Source organism: Chelonia mydas, chromosome 7, assembly GCF_015237465.2.
Source record: "Chelonia mydas isolate rCheMyd1 chromosome 7, rCheMyd1.pri.v2, whole genome shotgun sequence".
In the NCBI taxonomy this organism is placed as follows: domain Eukaryota; kingdom Metazoa; phylum Chordata; order Testudines; family Cheloniidae; genus Chelonia; species Chelonia mydas.
The window spans coordinates 71,376,372-71,396,915 of NC_057853.1; the positions used below are offsets into that span (position 1 = coordinate 71,376,372).

The 20,544-nt window shown below is 50.5% G+C and overlaps 1 protein-coding gene across 1 annotated transcript in view; it reads right to left on the reverse strand.

Annotated features, from left to right (window-relative positions):
- Positions 1 to 20,544, reverse strand: part of BMPR1A (bone morphogenetic protein receptor type 1A) — a 183,115-nt gene that overhangs the window by 16,113 nt on the left and 146,458 nt on the right. Inside the window, exons 9-11 of the mRNA XM_037904806.2 lie at positions 11,869 to 12,061; positions 11,144 to 11,441; positions 9,750 to 9,925 (exon numbers count right to left, since the gene is read on the reverse strand). Of these exons, the coding sequence (XP_037760734.1) occupies positions 9,750 to 9,925; positions 11,144 to 11,441; positions 11,869 to 12,061 (667 nt within the window). The remainder of the gene's footprint in view (positions 1 to 9,749; positions 9,926 to 11,143; positions 11,442 to 11,868; positions 12,062 to 20,544) is intronic.

Consider the following 20,544-nt stretch of genomic DNA (forward strand, 5'->3'; position numbering starts at 1 on the left):
GTTACCTCCTGATGCAACAGATCTTCGTGAGAGGGAAGAGGGACGGGAAGGGTGGGTGGGTATGGAGTATCCACCTTCAATTATCTCCAGCACCCATCTGTCTGTAGTGACAGATTGTCAGACTGGGTGAAAAAAGGTTACTCACTTTCTCGTAACTGTTGTTCTTCGAGAGGTGTTGTTCATGTCCATTCCAAGCAGGTGTGCGCGCACTGCGTGCACGCCAGTCAGAAGATTTTTCCCCTAGCAGCGTCCGTAGGGTCGGCCTGGGCGCCCCCTGGAGTGGAGCCTTCACGGCGTCCAATATCGGGCCCCGCCGACCCCCCACCCCCTCAGTTCCTTCTTGCCAACTATTCCGACAGAGGGGTAGGAGGGTGCGTATTGGAATGGACATGAACACCACATCTCGAAGAACAGTTATGAGAAAGCGAGTAACCATTTTTTCTTCGAGTGATTGTTCATGTCCATTCCAAGCAGGTGATTCACAAGCTAGAGCTCAGGAGGTGGGGTCAGAGTTATCCACAGAAAAGAGCACAGCTCGCCCAAAAGCCGCATCATCCCTGGACTGTTGTGTAATTGCACAGTGCGACGTAAATGTATGTATTGAGGACCATGTGGCTGCCCTGCAAATTTCCTGAATAGGTACTTGTGCCAGGAACGCCGCAGAGGAGGCCTGGGCCCTGGTAGAGTGAGCGATTATCCGCGGAGCGGTTATCCTTTGCCACAGTATAGCACTCCCTAATGCAGGATGTTATCCATGACGATATGCGTTGAGAGGATACCGGGAGGCCCTTCGTTCTGTCTGCCACGGCTACAAAGAGTTGGACCAACTTCCAGAATGACTTAGTTCTCTCTATGTAGAAGGCTAAGGCCCTACGCACGTCCAGTGAGTGCAGCCTGCGCTCCCTATCGGAGGAGTGTGGTTTCAAGGGGGGTGATCGGTCCCTTCACCGACCTCTTCTTCTTTACCGGCACTGGAGATGAAGAACAGTGCTGAGCTGAGGTCGACGGCCTATGGCCTGAGTAGCGGCGGTGCCGGTGGGCTTTAGAGTCCTTAGCCAGGCCCGTTTCACGCACTGTTGGCACTGGAGCGCTGCGCACCAAAGAGAACGTGCTCGGAGCCGGGTCGTTGGGTCCTGGGTAGGAATGCGGTCTCAGAGCCGCCTCCATGAGCAGGAGTTTTAGTCTCTGCTCTTTGTCCTTAAGGGTTCTTGGGTGGAAACCCTTGCAAATGCAGCACTTGTCCTTTTGGTGAGTCTCACAAAGGCACTGCAGACAAGACAAGTGAGGATCACTCTTGGTCATAAACTTTTCACAGGACTCACAGAGTTTAAACCCCGGAGACCCGGACATACCCCCGAAAGAGAAACCAACTATCTAACAAACCACTACTAACTATATGAAAAAGTATAAGTATAGAGAATAACTATTGAACTATGTATAGTAAGAAGAAAGACACTGCTAAGGCGCTTGCTGTAAGAGCGAGCAAAGTTCCAGCTGGCTGTCACAGGCGGTAAGAAGGAACTGAGGGGGTTGGGGGTTGGCAGGGCCCGATATTGGGTGCCGTGAAGGTGCCACTCATGGGGGTGCCCAGGCCAACCCTACAGACACTGCTAGGGGAAAAATCTTCTGGCTGGCGTGCACGCGGCACGCACACACCTGCTTGGAATGGACATGAACTATCACTCGAAGAAGAATAGGGAGTTAAACCATTTCCAAATGGCTGGGAGATGGTAAGAGTTTCCAGTGTTGAAAGCTGTGGGGGTCTTGGGCCCTCGACCAATGTCGATGAGATGTGGTAGACTGATCTGATGGTTATAGTCTCCTTGGGGGCCATTGTTTCTGGGCTTGTGGCTCGTATTGCCTGTGTGTCTGTGCAAATTGATTGGACTGGAAGTTCTGTGGGTTATACCACCTTTCTTGTCTTCTCTTTGTCCTAGGAGTATAGATACCCAAGGACTTTGGAGTCACCCTTGAATGGCAGGTCCTCCACTGTTGCTTACACTTCTTTGGGGAAGCCAGAGAGATGCAACTAGGATGCCCTTCTCATTACCATCGTGGTGGCTGCGGATCATACTGCTCTATCTGCAGAGCCTAGGGCAGCTTGCGGTGCCATCCTGGTGATCAGCTGGCCCTCAGAAATGAGTGCTCCAAATTGCTTCCCCCCCTCAACCAGGGAGAAATTCAATAAAATCTGATAGTGTGCCATAATTTGTGTGGTCGTATTTTGCTAATGACGTATGATTGTTTGCCCCTTTCATTAACAGTATCCACTACCAGGGAGTTTGGTGTGGGATGTGAAAAAAGAAAAAGCGGTTACCTACCTCTCGTAACTGTTGTTCTTTGAGATGTGTTGCTCATGTCGATTCCAACAGGTGGTGTGCATGCCGCGTTCACAATCGTCAGAAGGTTTTTCCCCTAGCGGTACCCATCAGGTCAGCTGTGGAGACCCCTACAGTGGCACCTTTATGGCAGTGTATAGAGGTCCCTGTCGACCCGCCGCCTGGTCAGTTCCTTCTTGCCGGCATACTCCAACAGAGGGGAGGTGGGCAGGATTTGGAATGGACATGAGCAACACATCTCGAAGAACAGTTAAGACAGGTAGGTAACCATTTTTTCTTCTTTGAGTGATTGCTCATATGCATTCCAATAGGTGACTTCCAAGCAGTTCTCCCAGGGAGAGGGGTTGGAGTTCACCTGGTTGTTAAGTGCAGGACTGCTCTGCCAAAGGCTGCATCATCCCTCGTCTGCTGGGTAATGGCGTAGTGTGACATGAAGGTGTGGATGGAAGACCACATTACTACCTTCCAAATGTCCTGGATAAAGACCTGCGCCAGGAATGCTGTGGACGACGCCTGCGCTCTGGTGTAGTGCGCCGTAAGCGGAGGGGCTGGAATTTTAGCCAGGTCATAGCAAGTTCTGATACAGGATGTGATCCATGATGAAATGTGCTGGGACGAGATCAGGAGCCCTCTCATCCTTTCTGCGACTGCAATAAAGAACACTGACCCACCTGCTGCCCCTGGGTGAAAGGCCGAGATGGCAGCAAGGTGTACCCTGAGAGAGGATATTGCTAACCCGTGCTGCTAAAGGTATAACAGATAGTCCAAAATAAGGGGAATTGGAGCTAGCTGCAGTTTGGTTCCCTTTGCCGAGACCAAATGGAAAAACACTTCCACTTTGCCATGTACGTGGTACCAGTGGAGGGTTTCCTACTTCCCAGCAGGACCTCCCTCACTGGGTCCGAACACTGAAGCTCAAGAGGGTTCAGCCATGGATTTTCCACACCATGAGGTGGAGGGATTCCAGACTGGGGTGTTGCAGATGGCCGTGGTCCTGTGTGATTACGGTTGAACAGACAGGAAGCGCCACTGGTCTGTCCACTGAGAGGTTCAAGAGCATGGTGAACCAGTGCTGGCAGGGCCACGCTGGTGCTATGAGGATCAAGGAAGCCCTGACCCGGCGAGTCTTGAGGAGGACTCTGTGTATGAGAGGGAAGGGAGGAAACACATACAGCAGGCGACCCATCCATGACAGGCGAAAGGTGTCCACGATGGGGCCTGGGCTGTGGTTCAGGAAGGAGCAGAACCGCCGGCACTTCCTGTTGCTCTGCATTGCGAACAGATCTATGTGGGGAGAGCCCCACTTCTGGAAAAACCAGTGCGCAATCTCCAGCCTGAGAGACCATTCGTGGCCATGAAACGGGCGGCTGAGGCAGTCAGCTAGCTCGTTTTGCACCCCCGGAAGGTGCGACGCCTCTGTGTATCGAGTGGGCAATGCAAAATCCCACAGCTCGAGGGCTTCCTGGCACAGGGGAGAGGAGCAAGCACCACCCTGTTTGTTTATATAGAACATTGCTGCAGTGTTGTCCTCAGCACCAACACACACGTGTCCTGCAGGTGTGCCTGGAACACTTGGCATGCCAGACAAACCGCCCTCAGCTCCCTTACATTGACATGAAGCGACAGTTCTGTGTGGGACCATAGGCCTTGGGTCCTGATATTGCCCAGGTGCTCTCCCCAACCGAGGTGTCTGTGACTAGGGATAATGTAGAATGGCATTTGGCAAAGGGTACTCCTGGACAAACAACTTGTGGTTGCAGCCACCAGTGGAGAGACTCGAGGATTCGAGGGGGAAGGGTAACTATCGTGCCCAGTGGGTCCCTGCCTGGCCTGTGCACCCGCGCCAATCATGCCTGGAGGGGCAAAAGGCGTAACCTAGTGTGCTGGACCATGTATGTGCAGGCTGCCATATGCCCCAGTAGTTTCATGCAACTTCTGGCCATGGTTGTGGGAAACTGGCAAAGGTTCTTGACAATGTCTGTGAGTGCTTGGAAGAGCAGCTCTGGCAGGAATGCCCTGGCCTGCGTGGAGTCCAAGAGAGCCCCTATGAATTCTATTCTCTGCGTCAAGGCCAGTGTGGATTTGGGCACATTCAATATGAGGCCCAGCCTGTGGAATGTGGCCCGGGCCAGGGACAATGCTCTGCGGCCCGTGCTTGGGACTTGGCCTTGATAAGCCAGTCGTCTAGGTACGGGAATACTTGCACCTGACATTTGCGGAGGAAGGCTGCCACGACCGCCATAACTTGGTGAATTCCCGGGGGGCCGCCGAGAGCCCAAACGGGAGCACCCTGAACTGATAGCTCTGGCCACTGACCACGAATCTCAGGAATTGTCTCTGGGCCACAGATATATGGAAGTACGCATCTTTCAAGTCGAGGGCGGCGTACCAGTCCCCCGGATCCAGGGAAGGAATGATGGTGGCCAGGGAGATCATGCGAAACTTCACCTTCCTTAAGAATGGGTTGAGATCTCGCAGGTCCAGGATAGGCTGGAGCTCACCTTTGGCCTTGGAGATGAGGAAATAGCAGGAGTAGAACCCCTTGCCCCATAACTCCTGAGGAACCTCCCCTAGAGCAAAGAGCAATTGCACCTCCTGCAAGAGGAGTTGCTCGTGAGAAGGGTCCCTGAAGAGGGACGGGGACGGTGGAGGGAACAGAATTGGATAGAATATCCTGCTCCTATCGTGCTGAGCACCCAATGATCTGACATGATCTGGGACCAAGCAGGGTAGAAGCGGGATAGTCAATTCACCAAGGGAGAGGGGGGGAGAAGATCCGAGCCTGAAACCAATGCTCCGTCCTCGGGGGCATCTTCAAAAGTTTGGCTTCGGGCCAGGGGGCTGTTTGGCTGAACTCTGGCCTTGGCCTGAGGAGGACCGTGATGGGCGCCTCCTATTACTTCTGCCCCATCTCCTTGACGAGTCTCGCCTAGAGGCCCAGTGTAGACGTGGGTTGGGGGCTGAGGCTTAAAAGGCTATCTTTGAGGTGCTGGGGTGTGGATCCCCAAAGACTTCAAAGTCGCCCACGAATCCTTAAGGCTATGCAGGTGAAAGTCCGTATTTTGGGCGAACAGGCCCGCAGTGTCAAAGGGAAGGTCCTGTATAGTATTCTGGACCGCAGGTGGTATCCCCGAGACCTGGAGCCATGCACTGCGCCTCATTCTGATGGCAGTGGCCATTGTCCAAGCCGCCACGTCCGCCGCCTCCAGCGCGGCCTGGAGGGAGGTTCTAGAGGCCACCCTGCTCTCCTCGAGGAGCGTGCTAAACTCCTTACGTGAGTCAACCGGGAGTAACTGCTGGAACTTTGCCAATGAGCTCCAAGAGTTGAAAGCATAGTGGCTGAGTACTGCTTACTGGTTAGTCACTCGAAGCTGGAGGCCCCCAGTCGAGAAGACAATTTGGCCGAAAAGGTCCAGCTTCTTAGCATCCCATGACTTAGGCGTAGGACCCAGCTGTCCTTGCCGCTCTTTGTGGTTTGCCGCATCGACCACCAGAGTCCCCGGTTGGGGGTGGGTGAAAAGGCGTTCATACCCTTTCTGCGGCACAAAATATCGTCTTTCCACCCCTTTAGCAGTGGTATAGAGGCCAGAATCTGCCAAAGCACCTTAGTGGTGTTTTGGACCGTTCTTATGAGGGGCACGGCCACCCTAAAAGGACCCTCAGCGGTAAGGATATCCACCATCGGGTCAGACTCCTCCATGACCTCCTCTGCCTGGATATTGAGATTTAGGGCCACCTTCCTAAGGAAGTCCTGGTGACCCTTGGTGTCCATCGCTGTCAGGGTGGTGGTGCCCGCCACTGCCTTGTCTGGCGAGGAAGAGGAGGAGGCCCGTGGGACAGGGTCTTCCTGCCCTTCCGGCTCTCTGGAGGTCGGTCAGGTACCTTGGAGCCTACCGTGACTGGAGGTGGCTCTAGTGTCACTGATGGTGCTGGACTGGGCACTGTGCTAGAGCAGACAGAGACAGAGTCCCTGTCTTGTACGGGGTCCTCAGGAGCCCTGGTGGTGTAGTGAGTCAGTGACGATGCTGAGGGGCCGGCACAGGGTGCAGATGCCACTGATGCCGGCCTGGAGCCCTGACCCTGGTGGTAGGCCCAAGGGGTCCAAAAGGGCCATTGAACTGGGTCCTGCCACTGGGGTGGCCAGGCGACTGCTGGTGCCAATGATTCCACTGGTCTGCGGTGCCGGGACCCGTAGTGGCTGTGTTGAGAAACAGAAGACTTAGCTTTCAGAGTAGCAGCTGTGTTAGTCTGTATCCGCAAAAAGAAAAGGAGTACTTGTGGCACATTAGAGACTAACAAATTTATTTGAGCATAAGCTTGCATGCCTCTGATGAAGTGAGCTGTAGCTCATGAAAGCTTATGCTCAAATAAATTGGTTAGTCTCTAAGGTGCCACAAGTACTCCTTTTAGAAGACTTAGCATTTGACTCAGACGAGTAGTCTGTGCCCAACCACTGGGGGATGGGGGGAAGAGGGCGCGCAGAGCCGGATGGTGCCAGAGAGCGGTACCAGAGAGATGGTGAGTGGCGCCGTAACATCACAGGCTTGCCACAATGATGAACCAGAGGCAGTGCCATCAATGGTGCCGGAGCCACATGCAGTGCTGGGCTAGAATTTGCAGCCAGTGCCACCACTGATGCTGCTGACGGTGCCTGGGCTTGCGGTACCGGGTCCCGCACCTGCAAGGCTGGGGACTGCGCTGTCATGGCAATGAGGTCTCATGCTGCCTCATAGGTGACTGGTGTGGAGGGAAGATAGAGCTCTTCCTCCAAATCCTCCCGAGTCGGGGAGTTCATCAGCACCGGACCCAATGGGCCTCCTGTTGGGGCTGGAGTCAACGGCGCCGGGTCTTGAGGCCCAGCTGGTGGGTGTCCCGCCTGAGAATGAACTCCACTGGAGTCCCCTCGCGGCTTCTTGAAGGGAGAATGACCCCCGGTCTCCCTTCTTTTTCTTATGCGGCACCGGGGACTGCAAACAGTGCCACCTGGTGGCACTGGCCTTATAGGTTGGGGAGTGGCGCCGGGGCTCCTTGGAGGAATCTTTCTTCGGTACTGGAACATCCCACACTGAGGCTCAGGCGCTGAGCACCAAGGATGCCGGTGCCACTTCCGGCTGCTGGCCTACTCCATCAGGAGAAGCTTCAAATGATAGTCCCGCTCTCTCTTAGTTCTGGGTCTGAAGCTCCTGCAAACGGGGCACTTATCTGTCTGATGTCCTTCTTCTAAACACTTGAGACAGGCAGCGTGCGGATTGCCTGCAGGCATAGGTTTCGTGCACCTCTTGCACACCTTAAACCTCTGCGACTGAGGCATTTCCTGGTGCCTGGGGAAACTAGGACAAGGGCGAAGCCCCCCGAAGTAAGTCCAGCTAATCTACTACTAATATAAAACGACCTATCAACTATACAACTAAGAAATGGGAACCACTAGGTAGGCACTTGCGAATGCAAGAGACTGAGCTGCTCCAACGACTGTCACTGGTGGTAAGAAGGAACTGAGCAGGTGGCAGATTGGCAGGGACCTATATACATCGCCATAAAGGCGCCACTGCAGCCGACCCAATGGATACCACTAGGGGAAAAACCTTCTGATGATCGTGCACACGGCGCATGTGCACACCTATTGGAATGCACATGAGCAATCACTCAAAGAAGAAACTCTCTTCCCGTTGCAGGGACATAATATTTCCTGTCAGACATCTTGCAGGTTGGAGCGATTGTTGCAGCGGTCTGCCAGTTGTGCTTGACAAGTTCCATGATTGCATCATTCATGGGTAAAGCGATTTTGGATGATTCTGATGTTTGCAGGATGACAATGAGCTTATGTGCTGTCTCCTGCCTTCCTCAAGGGAGATGTCAAGGGAATCTGCAACTCTCCTCTAGAGATACTGGAAATGTCTGAAGTCTAAACACATTAGAACTTGGCACCAAGAATGGGAGAGTCGGGTGTTGAGGATACCATAAGGTCACTGGGAAGGAAGAATTGTTCTGGTGCCAACAGCCCCGGTGCCATTGGTGAGGTAATGGTGGATACTGGCTGATGTGGAGCTGTTGTCTGTAAGGGTGCACTCATCAGTTGCGCTATACTGACAGGAGGTGGCAGCATAGGCTGCAGTTGCTTTGATGTGCCCGGTGCTGAGTGTTGGGATGGCTCCACTGGTGCCGAGGCATGAGGTTTCTGTTTCCCCTTGGTGACTGGCTTGGAGTTAGATGTTTTCGAGTCTTTTTGCTCTCATGGTACCGGAGAGTCCCACCATCTTGGCTGTGGAGTCTGTTGGTCTCTGACGCCGGGTGGAGAGACTTCTCCATTAGCAGCAGTTTAAGTTGCAAGTCTGTGGCTTTCCTGATCCAGACTGTCAGTTTGTGACAATATAGGCACTTTTAAGATACGTGTGCTTCACCTAAAAGCGACCATACTGAGAGTGTCCATCTGAAATAGGTACTGAAAGCCTGCAGGTGAGGCAGCATTTAAAGCCCGGTGAACTGGGCATGCCCTTGAGGGGTGTATTTCCCCCTTCTCCATGAGGGGAGAACTAACACTACTCTTAACAGTGAAACGAAATACTAGCTTCTACCGAGGGAAAGAAATAATTTTTTTTTTTTGAAGAAAAAAAAAGAAAAAAGAAACCAGGGGAAAAAGTGGGAAGGCAAATTAGCTAGTCAAAGTAGAACTAATGGAAAAGGGGTAAAATACTAAGCTATGAGGCACTGCTGAATGCTCTGACTCAAGCCAAAGGTGGTAGAGAAGGGAGCGGGTGGGGTTTGGCACAAAGCGCCAGTCAACCGCTTAAGGCAGAGTGAGATGGGGACTGCACATGTGCAACCCAACTGCTACCACAAATCTCTGAATGCCCCTGCACTTGCAATCAAACACCTAAAGTGGAGCACCCACAAGGACATCACTTGAAGAAGAATTTACAAATTCCTGAAAAGAGAGACTGGGAAGAAGTAGAAGACAGATAATATGGGATGCAGATAGAGAACACAATGTAGGGAAAGAGATAGGTAAGGAGGCACAGGAATAAGACCAAAAAAAAAGGGGAAATAGATATTGAAAACAATGCAGGAAAAAAGATACACATTCATCTATCAAAGGAAAGAGGAGGAAGAGTAGAGTGAAACCAGGCATAGAATGAAGGTATAAAAAAAGCAAGAGAGATATAGTAAGTTATGTTATAAAAAATGTATTAAGACAACAGTTGATTGACAGTGTTACAATTAAGTGAATCACACAGCTGTTTTGTTCTTTTAAAATGCAGGGTGCCTGCCCTTGAGACACAGGGCAAGCAGTAGGTCTCAAGTATTTTTCATCCTCTTCAGAAGATTTAGTCCTTGGATTAGAGGTACTGGGTAAATTCTTTTGAAAACTTACTTTTGTAAATAAATTTTGAAACACAATATTTAAAGACTTACCTCCTGTGACACAACACCGAGCCATTTCCCAAATGATCAAGCCAAAACTGTAGATGTCAGCCATGATATATGGCTGGAAATGATTTTTATTTAGGCTTTCATCTAGGACTTCTGGGGCCATGTAACGTTTTGTTCCCACTCTAGTATTCAAAGGGACATCAACTTCATTCGTATCACTAGATGTAAATAATAAAGGTTAAATGAACTGTGGAGCAGTGCAAATGAACTGATGTCATGCAGAAAGATGCTATTATTATAGTACAAAGTAAAGTTATGAACTATAATTAAATCAATGATCTCTTTCTCAAATCCTCCTTCCAATATTACAGCTTATACTATATTATGCTTCTTTTAGACAGATTAAGTAAAAATGATTATAAAATACCCAACATGAAGGTTTATGTGACTGCTTTGCAAAAAAAAACTTCACATGACTAAGCAGACAGAAGCAGACTATTCCAAATGTTCAAGACTCAAAATGCATTCCTAATATCCACAATTCTACACATCATTACTCATGCTGAAGTTGTCTTGTGTTCTAGGATTTGATATGCACTTTAAGACACTGGTAGCCCATGCATTCCACTATAAGCTTTACATGTACAGTTTTTACCCCTATATTAGACCTAAAATACCCTTATTTCTAATAGGAGCATTTTGAGCATGCTGAACATGTTACAATGAGCTTTGCAAAAAACCAACAAAAAACAACCTATTTCTACAAAATTACCCGCATTTATAATGTTCTACCACCATACTATCCAGACACCCACTAAAAACCATACTAGAAATTACCATATCTGAACCCAAATTCTTGGACAAGGGTTTGCAGTTTCTTTGGCACTAGTGTGGGAAAGTGAAATTTTGTGGCTGCTTCACTCATTAGCAATTGTTTTTGTAGTAATTTTTCATATTTTTAAAATAATTACAGTCAAAACAGTAATTTTATAGATAATTTATTTTACTATTCAATTCATTTTATGTTGCTCCAATTTTCAATGAGTCACAGATCTTCTACTGAAAATACATGAAAGCATTATAGAGATGCTCAAGGGAAAGATGAAGTTTTGGATTCTGGGTAGTGGATTTGTTTCCTTTTCTCTCCTTCTTGTGAAGAGGGGGACAAGTGATGTGAAATTTTGTAGGGGTTTGAACTCTTAGTTCTCCATCCTAACAACCTTTGAGACCATCTGTTCTTCCACCTCAATATTCACCCCATATCCAAAGTAAAGAAGAGCATCTGACTCTCAAAACAATAAATATACACCATACAGTTTTACTGTTCAACTGTGAAACAACCAATCAGTGAATTAACACTCATTTCAACTTGATCTTTGATGCCTTTCAAAATACATGCAAAAGATACCAACTGTTAATAAGCTTTGATCATCTACCTGTTAAATTTGACTGCAAGGCCCAGGTCAGCAATACAGCAGCTTCCATTTTTCTTTATCAAGATATTTTTACTCTTCAGGTCCCTGTGTGCAATAGCAGGCTTGCCTTGTGTCCCATAAATTTCTGTGTGTAGATGGCACAGACCACATGCAGCAGAATAAGCCAGTTTGAGCAAAGCCCTGTTGTCAAGTGTGGCACATTTCAGGAAGTCATACAAGGATCCATTTTCATGGTAATCTGTAATCAAGTAAAGTTGTGTCCAGGAACCTGTGCCTTTAATATCAGCTGCTATAAAACCTGTCAAATGCATAAAGAAAGTTAGCATTTAGTGTTACATAAAAATAACATAATTCATTAGCTGGAAGACTTTTCAGGAAATGAAAAAGCTGAAGTCTCATTTTAAAGTAAGACTCAACAGCCCCTTACACACCCATCACTTCTCATTTGGGGACCAGGAGTGTTACAGTTTAGGTTTCAACCTCATGTGATGTCACAATGCTGGTCCTCAAGCAAAAAGAAGAAAAGTCAGGATGTGTTATTTGTAACATTAAAATAAGCAAGATCCCTAGTCTGCATATAATTACAGCATTTTATTATTATATGCTATGCTACATTCCTCCAGTGATTTCATAAAGGAACTTCTCCACACTCTTCATGAAACAACTACAATTCTTTGAAATACAAGTCCTCCACTACCCATTCAAATTACAAACTGCTTACTTACCCAGTATGTTTTCATGACGCATTAAAACAGTCTGGTAAATCTCAGTTTCTCGGAACCAACTGGCTTCCTCAGTGGTAAAGAATACTTTGACTGCCACTTTTTCACCTCGCCATTTACCCATCCACACTTCACCATATCGCCCTTTCCCAACTTGCCGCACCATCTGAATCTGTTTGGCAATAGTGCGCTGAACCTAAACAAGAAAAAAAAATCAGCAAGTGATTGAAGGCACATTGTCAAGATGATTGTCAGTCTTAAAACTTTGCTTGCCTTAACAATGGTCCCATTTCAAAAGTGTATTCTAGATTCTTTCCAGCTACTCCTCTTTCTAACTAATCATTGCTGCCTCGATTGGGAGAGTGGATGTGTATAAAAATCAATAACTAAAATACTCAGAGAAGAAAATACATTTGATTTTTGTTTAAATTAGACTGAACTAAATTCTTCTAATTTGTATAGGATTATAGCCACTTGTCTCACTGGATAAGCCTTTTTGCTGAGCTACTACAATAATTATGCTAAAATGCATGCCTCAATTCACTGTTGAATCAGCATGTTTACGCAGTTATTACAGTTGTTCATGACCAATGTAAAGTATGCCAATGTACAGTATGCCAGCCTATTTTATTAAATATCATGAATAAAGCTGAAGAGAAAAATCTTACAACTGGAATGGTATTATCCAAGTTTAAGGTATTTTATCTGAAGGCCTGCTGGAAGACAGAACACTTCTTTGTATTTTACTGGCCTCCGCAGGTTTTCTACAAAAGAATCCCTCTTCTCATGCTTTCTAGTTCTTGTTCATTACGTGGAAGAAAAAGACTGACTCTTTTACATATTTGTGTGTGTTTGTTTGTATAGTGTCTTTCATACTAAATGCAGTTCAAAAAAGTATATGGAATTAAACATTTACAGATAAATAGCATAGTTCAGAAATTAAGTAGTATACACACAGGCAAAGGAAGAAATGGGTGTCTTCAGATACTAATAAATAATAATAAATAATAAATTAGACAGAGAACTGATGAGGTTGAAAAACACAAAGAAAACAGCTCTTGTACCAACCTATGGCCTGACTTTGTAGCAGTAACAGAGGGGAGACTAATACTAGATTGATAGAAGGAGAAAGCACAGTAACCTTCCTTACAAGTAACTATGGCTCTTCAAGATCCCACTGCAGGTGTGCATGCACCCCACGCATGTGAGATTGGATATTTTATTTTAGTAACAGAATCCATCAGGGTTGCACATGTGCCTGTGCCTCTCCTTGTGCTCTCATCCAAGGGAACAAAGGGGGAGTGACTGTGATACTTCCTCAATTCCCTTGCAATTCAAGTCCATGGAAGCAGAGAACTCTGAAAAGCAGGGATGGAATCATGGGAACCACATTGACCACATATTGAAGAAAAAATGGTTACCTACCTCTCGTAACTTGTTCTTCGAGATGTGTTGCTCATGTCAATTCCAATAGGTGTGTGCGCGCGCCGTGTGCACGATCGCCGGAAACTTTCCCCTAGCGATACCCGTCAGGTCGGCTGTAGAGACCCCTAGAGCGGCGCCTTCATGGCAGTGTATTATGTCCCTGCTGACCCACCGCCTGCTCAGTTCCTTCTTGCCGGAATACTCCAACAGTGGGGGCGTGGGTGGGATTTGGAATGGACATGAGCAACACATCTCGAAGAACAACACTTACGAGAGGTAAGTAACCGTTTGTTCTTCTTCGAGTGATTGCTCATGTGCATTCCAATAGGTGACTTCCAAGCAGTTACCCCGGGGGAGGGTCGGAGTTCACCTAACTGCCGAGTGCAGGACTGCCCTACCAAACCCAGCATCATCCCTTGCCTGCTGGATAATGGCACAGTAGGACGTTAAGGTGTGGACTGAAGACCAGGTTGCCGCCTTGCAAATGTCCTGGATAGGCGCCTGCGCTCTGGTAGAGTGTGCCGTAATCGGCGGGGCTGGAACTTTAGCTAGGTCATAGCAAGTCCTGATGCAGGATGTGATCCATGACGAGATGCACGGTCATGAGACCGGGAGCCCCCTCATTCTTTCCGCAATAGCAATGAAGAGCTGTGGTGACTTACGAAATGGCTTTGTGCATTCAATGTAAAATGCTAGGGCCCATCTAAAGTCCAAGGAATGGAACATGCGCTCCCTGTGAGTGGCATGGGGTTTAGGGCAAGAACCGAGGTAAAAATATGTCCTGGTTCACACAAAACTGGGAGACAACCTTAGGCAGGAACACAGGATGGGGGCGTAGCTGCACCTTGTCTTTATAAAATACCGTATATGGAGGTTCGGAGGTCAGTGCCCTGAGTTTGGATATCCTCCTAGCGAAGGTTATAGCCACCAGGAAAACCATCTTCCAGGAAAGGTAGGAGAGAGGACAGTTAGCCATGGGCTCAAAGGGGGACCCCATGAGTGAGGACAGGACAAGGTTGAGGTCCATGGGGGGGATGGGCCGATTAAGTCTGTCAAGGTCCTTAAGAAACCTGCTCACCATGGGATTCCCAAACACTGAACCCCCTGCTGTTCCTGGGCGGAAGGCCGAAATGGCCGCGAGGTGTACCCTTAGGGATGATATTGCTAACCCTTGGTGCTTGAGATCTAAAACACAGTCCAAAATAAGGGGAATTTGGGCTGTTTGCAGCTCAGTTCCCCTTTGTCAAGGCCAAATGGAGAAACACTTCCACTTAGCCAGGTACATGGCTTGAGTGGAGGGTTTCCTACTCCACAGCAGGACCTCCCTAACCAAGTGCGAGCACTGAAGCTCAAGAGGGTTGAGCCATGGAGCTTCCACACCATGAGGTGGAGTGACTCCAGGTTGGAGTGCTGTAGATGGTCGTGGTCCTGTGAGATTAGGGTTGGACAGAGAGGGAGCGCTACTGGTCTTTCCACGGAGAGGTTCAGTAACATGGTGAAACAGTGCTGGCGGGGCCACGCTGGCGCTATGAGAATTAAGGAAGCCCTGTCCTGACGAGTCTTGAGGAGCACCCTGTGTATGAGGGGGAATGGCGGGAACGCGTACAGCAGGTGACCCGTCCATGACAGGTGAAAAGTGTCCACGGTGGAGCCTGGGCTGTGGTTCAGGAAGGAGCAGAATCTCTTGCACTTCCTGTTGCTCCGCATTGTGAACAGGTCCATGTGGGGAGAGCCCACCTCTGGAAAACTGAGTGAGTGATGTCCGGGCTGAGTGACCACTCGTGTCCATGGAAAGAGCAACTGAGGCAGTCTGCCAGTTCCTTCTGCACCCCCAGAAGGTGCAACGCCTGCAGGTGCATGGAGTGGGCGATACAAAAGTCCCACAGCGCAACGTCTTCTCGACAGAGGGGAGAGGAACAAGCACTACCCTGTTTGTTTATAAAGAACATCGCTGCAGTATTGTCCGTGAGCACCGATACGCACATGCCCTGCAGATGGGCCAGAAACGCTTGGCATGACAGACGAACCGCCCTCAGCTCCCTCACGTTGATGTTCAGCGATAGCTCTGCATGGGACCAGAGGCCCCGGGTTCTGATATTGCCCAGATGCATGCCCTAGCCGAGCGCCGAGGCATCTGTGACAAGGGAAAGCGTGGGTTGGAGTTTTGCGAAGGGTACTCCTGCACAAACCAGCTGTGGTTGCAGCCACCATTGGAGAGAGTGGAGAATTTGAGGCGGGACGCTCACGATTGAGTCCAATGGGTCCCTGCCCAGTCTGTGCACCTGCGCTAACCACTTCTGGAGGGGCCAGAGGCTGTGAGCCATACATACAGGCCGCCATATGCCCCAGTAGTCTCATACAATTCCTGCCCGTAGTTGTGGGGAAGCGGAGGAGGGTCTGGATAATGTCTGTAAGCACTTTGAAACGTAGTTCCGGAAGGAACGCCCTTGTGCGCGTGGAGTCCAAGAGAGTACCGATGAACTCTATTGTTTGTGTGGGGGTCAATGTGGACTTGGGCTCGTTCAATACAAGTCCCAATCTGTGAAACGCAGCCCGTGCCAGGGATACGTGCTCCACCACCTGTGCCTGGGACTCGGCCTTGATGAGCCAATCGTCCAAATATGGGAACACCTGCACCTGGCTCCTGCAGAGGAAGGCCGCCACTACCGCCATACACTTGGTGAACACCCAGGGGGGAGCACCCTGAACTGGTAGTGCTGGCCACTGACCACGAATCTGAGAAAGCGCCTGTGGGCTGGAATAGCAGCAATGTGAAAATACGCGTCCTTCAAGTCGAGGGCAGCGTACCAGTCTCCCGGATCCAGGGAGGGAATGATGGCGGCCAGAGAGACCATGCGAAACTTCACCTTTTTTATGTATGTGTTGAGGTCTCATAGGTCCAGGATAGGCCGAAGCCTGCCCTTGGCCTTGGGGATGAGGAAATAGCGGGAGTAGAACTCCTTGCCCCTGAATTCCTAAGGAATCTCCTCTATTGACCCTAGAGCTAGGAGCAATTGTAAAAGCAGTTGCTCATGAGAGGGATCCCTGAAGAGGGACGGGGAAAGGCGGTGGGAGGGAACAGAATTGGATAGAATACCCCACCCCCACCGTGGTGAGGACCCAGCGGTCTGACGTGATCGGAGACCAAGCACGGTAGAAGCGGCAGAGTCGGGCTTGGGGCCGGGGGGCTGCTTGGTTGAACCCTGCCCTTGGCCCAAGGAGTATTGTGGTGGGCGCCTCCTGTTATTTCTGCCCCTCCTCCTAGATGGATCCCGCCTAGGGGGCTCTGGGTAGAAATGGGTCGGGGGGCTGAGGTCTAAAGGGCTTTCTCTGAGGCGCTGGGGTGTAGCCCCAGAGACTTCAGAGTTGCCTGCGAGTCCTTCAGGCTATGCAGGCGTGTGTCTGTATTTTGAGCGAACAGGCCCTCACAGTCAAAGGGGAGGTCCTGAATTGTATTTTGGACCTCAGGTGGGATCCCTGAAACCACGCACTGTGCCTCACAGCGATGGCGGTGGCCATAGTTCTAGCTGCAGAGTCCGCTGCGTCCAGGGCTGCCTGGAGGGCAGTCCTAGAGATCACTCTACCCTCCTCAAGGAGAGCACCGAACTCCCCGTGAGAATCAGCCAGGATTAACTCCTGGAATTTAGCCAACGAGCTCCAGGAATTGAAAGCGTATCGGCTAAGCACCACCTGCTGATTCGCTACCCAAAGCTGGAGCCCCTCAATCGAATAGACTTTATGGCCAAAGAGATCCAGCTCCTTGGAGTCACGTAACTTAGGTGCGGGGCGTGGTTGACCCTGCCGCTCCTTGTGGTTTGCTGCATCAACCACAAGAGTCCCTGGTTGGGGGTGGGTAAACAGGTGCTCATAGCCCTTTTGTGGCACAAAGTAGCAACTCTCAACCCCTTTAGCTGTTGGTGGTATAGAGGCCGGGATTTGCAAGAGCACCTTCGTGGTGTTCTGAATTGTCCTTATGAGGGGCAAAGCTACTCTGGAAGGACCCTCGGGGGTGAGGATGTCCACCATCGGATCTGAGTCCTCCATAACTTCCTCTGCTTGGAGGTTGAGGTTAACTGCTACCCTCCTAAGCAGGTCCTGGTGGCCTTTGGCATCCATTGGTGGTAGAGTGGTGGAGGTGCCCACCACCGTCTCATCTGGCAAAGAGGAGGAAGAGGTTCCTGGGACAGGGTCTTCCTGCCCCTCAGGTTCTCTGGAGGCCAGGTCAGGTACCTCGGAGGACCCTGTGACCGGAGGTTCAGGTGCCACCGACATCAGTGGAGGAGGGGCCGTGCTTGACTGCAGCCGCTCAACAGCCCTGTCTCGTAAGGAATCCTCAGGGGTCCTAGGTGTGTGGTGTGCCATCAACATTGCTGATGGAGGGGCACAGGGGGCTGATACCACCGATACTGGCCTAGATCCCTGGCCTGGAGCCTGGTGGTAGGCCCAGGGGGTCCAAAAAGGCCATTGCACTGGGCCCTGCCACTGGGGTGGCCAGGTGGCAACTGGTGCAGCTTGTTCCGCCAACCTTCGGTGCCGGGATTGATGCCGGGACTTGGAGTGGCTGCGTAGTGACACAGACGATTTTGCGTCTGACTCTGACGAGTATTCAGTACTTAACCACCGGGGAGTGGAGCCCGACGGTGCCGGGGAGTGGTACTGGGGAGACGGAGATCGGCACCGCATCATCATGGGCTTCCCCTGATGATGAATCAATGGCAGCGCTGCCATCAGCGCCGCCATCGGCGTCGTGACCGGTGTCATAATTGCCCGCGGTGCCGGGCACGATGCCACAGTCGGTGCCGTTGCCGGTGCTACTGGCAGTGCCTAAGTTTGCGAGGCCGGGCCCCGCGCCTGCAGGGCCGGGTACTGCGCCATCATATCAGTGAAGTCTCGAGCCGCCTCAAATGTGTCCAGAGTGGAGGGGAGGTCAAGCTCTTCCTCCATATTGTCACGGGTAGGAGAGTCTGTTCTCGCCAGACTCAACGGTGCCGGTTCTTGGGGATCAGACTGAGGGTGTCCCACCGGAGGACTCACCCCACTGAAATCCCCCCTCGGCTTCCTGACAGGAGAACGTCCCCTGTCTGGTTTCTTTTTCTTATGCAGCACTGGAGACTGTGAATGGTGCTGCCGCGAGGCACTGGCCTTGCAGGCCGGTGAGCAGTGCCGGTGCTCCTTGGTGGAGTCCTTCCTCAGTGCTGGGACATCCCGCACCAAGGCTGGTGCACTGCGCACCGAGGATGCTGGTGTCAGCTCAGGCTGTGGCTGAAGGGCCGACTCCATCAAGAGGAGCTTCAGGCAATAGTCCCGCTCCCTCTTAGTCCTGGGTCTGAAGCTCCTGCAAATAGGGCACTTATCTGTCTGATGGCCCTCCCCGAGGCACTTGAGACAGGTGGCATGCGGATCACTTGTTGGCATAGATTTTGCACACCTCTCGCATGCTTTAAAGCCCTGCGACCGAGGCATGCCCCGGCGCCGGGGAGAGTAGAATGGGGGGAACTGCCCCGAAGTAAGCTAAACTAATCTAATCTACTATTAACAACTATTAACAGCTAACTAACAACTATTTACACTAGAAACACGGGAACCACTAGGTAAGGCACTTGCAAAGCAAAAGACTAAGCTGTTCCAACGACCATCACAGGCAGTAAGAAGGAACTAAGCAGGCGGCAGGTAAGCAGGGACATATATACACCGCCATGAAGGCGCCACTCTAGGGGTCTCCACAGCCGACCCAACGGGTACCGCTAGGGAAAAGCTTCCGGCGATCATGCACGCAGCGCGCGCACGCACACGTACTGGAATGCACATGAGCAATCACTCGAAGAAGAACCACAGTTACTGTAGGGTAAGTACTGGGTTTACCTTTTGTAACTCGTTCTTTGAGATGTGTTGCTCATGTTGATTCCATTGTAGGTGTGTGTGCTTGCCACATGCACTGGCGCTGGAAGTTTTCCCCTCAGTGGTATCCATAGGCGCCTGGCTCTGGCACCCTCTGGAGTGGCCCACGTATGCCGCGGTATAAGGGGCACCGCCGACTCCCCACTCCCTCAATTCCTTCTTGCCGAAACTCCGACAGAGGGGAAGGAGGGCGTGTCCTGGAAAGGACATATGCAACATAGCTCGAAGAACACCAACTACGAAAACAGGTAACTCTTTTCTTCTTCGAGAGCTTGCTCATGTCCATTCCATTGTAGGTGACTCCCAAGCAGTACCACTGGTGGCAGGTAGGAATTCATGGACGTGTCGATTGCAACACAGTTCTGCCAAATCCAGCATCATCTCTGGTTTGCTGGGTGATGGCATAACGCATCATGAACGTGTGTACCGAAGACCACATCGTGGCCCTGCAGATGTCCTGGATAGGGACATATGTCAGGAAGGCAGGCAAAGATGCCTGAGCCCTAGTCAAGTGAGCCTTCAGTATCGGTGGAAGCACAGCCTGTGCTAACTCATAAGTATAGATGCAGGTGGTGATTCAAGTCGAAATCCTCTGAGAGGACACCGGAAAGGCCTTCATCCTGTCAGCTACTGCGATAAAGAGCTGGGTTGACCTGCATAAGGGCTTCGTGCGCTCCAGGTAGAACGCCAGGGCACGCCTGACATCCAGAGTGTGCAGCCGCCTCTCCTCATTGGTTGTATGAGGCTTTTGACAGAACACCAGAAAGAAATTATCCTGGTTTACATGGAAGTGCGACACCGCCTTTGGCAGGAAGACCGGATGGGGCCACAGCTGGACCTGGACCATGTCCTTGTAGAATACAGTGTACCAGGGCTCCAAAGTGAGGGCTTTAATTTTGGAGACACGTCTTGCCGAGGTAATAGCTACAAGGAATGCAATCTTCCATGACAAGTGGGAAAGGGAACAAGAATCCACTCGCTCAAAGGGTGGACCCATGAGCCTGGAGAGGACCAGATTGAGGTCCCACTGGGGAACCGGATCCCGGATCGGCAGAAAGAATCTTCTAAGGCCTTCCAAGAACTTGATCGACATCTCATGCGAGAACACCGATCTACCCTGGATGCAAGGCTGATACGGCAGGCAGGTGCAGCTTTATAGAAGAGAAGGTGAGCCCTTGGGGCTTTAAGTGAAGCCGGTAATCCAGGATGGACTGCACAGATGACTGGGCCAGGGAGATATTCCGTTCTGATGCTCAGCAGGAGAAATGCTTCCACTTTGCCAGGTAAGTTGCTCTGGTGGAGGGCTTTCTGCTTCTCCAAGAGAACCTGCTGTACCTGACTAGAGCAGGCTTGTTC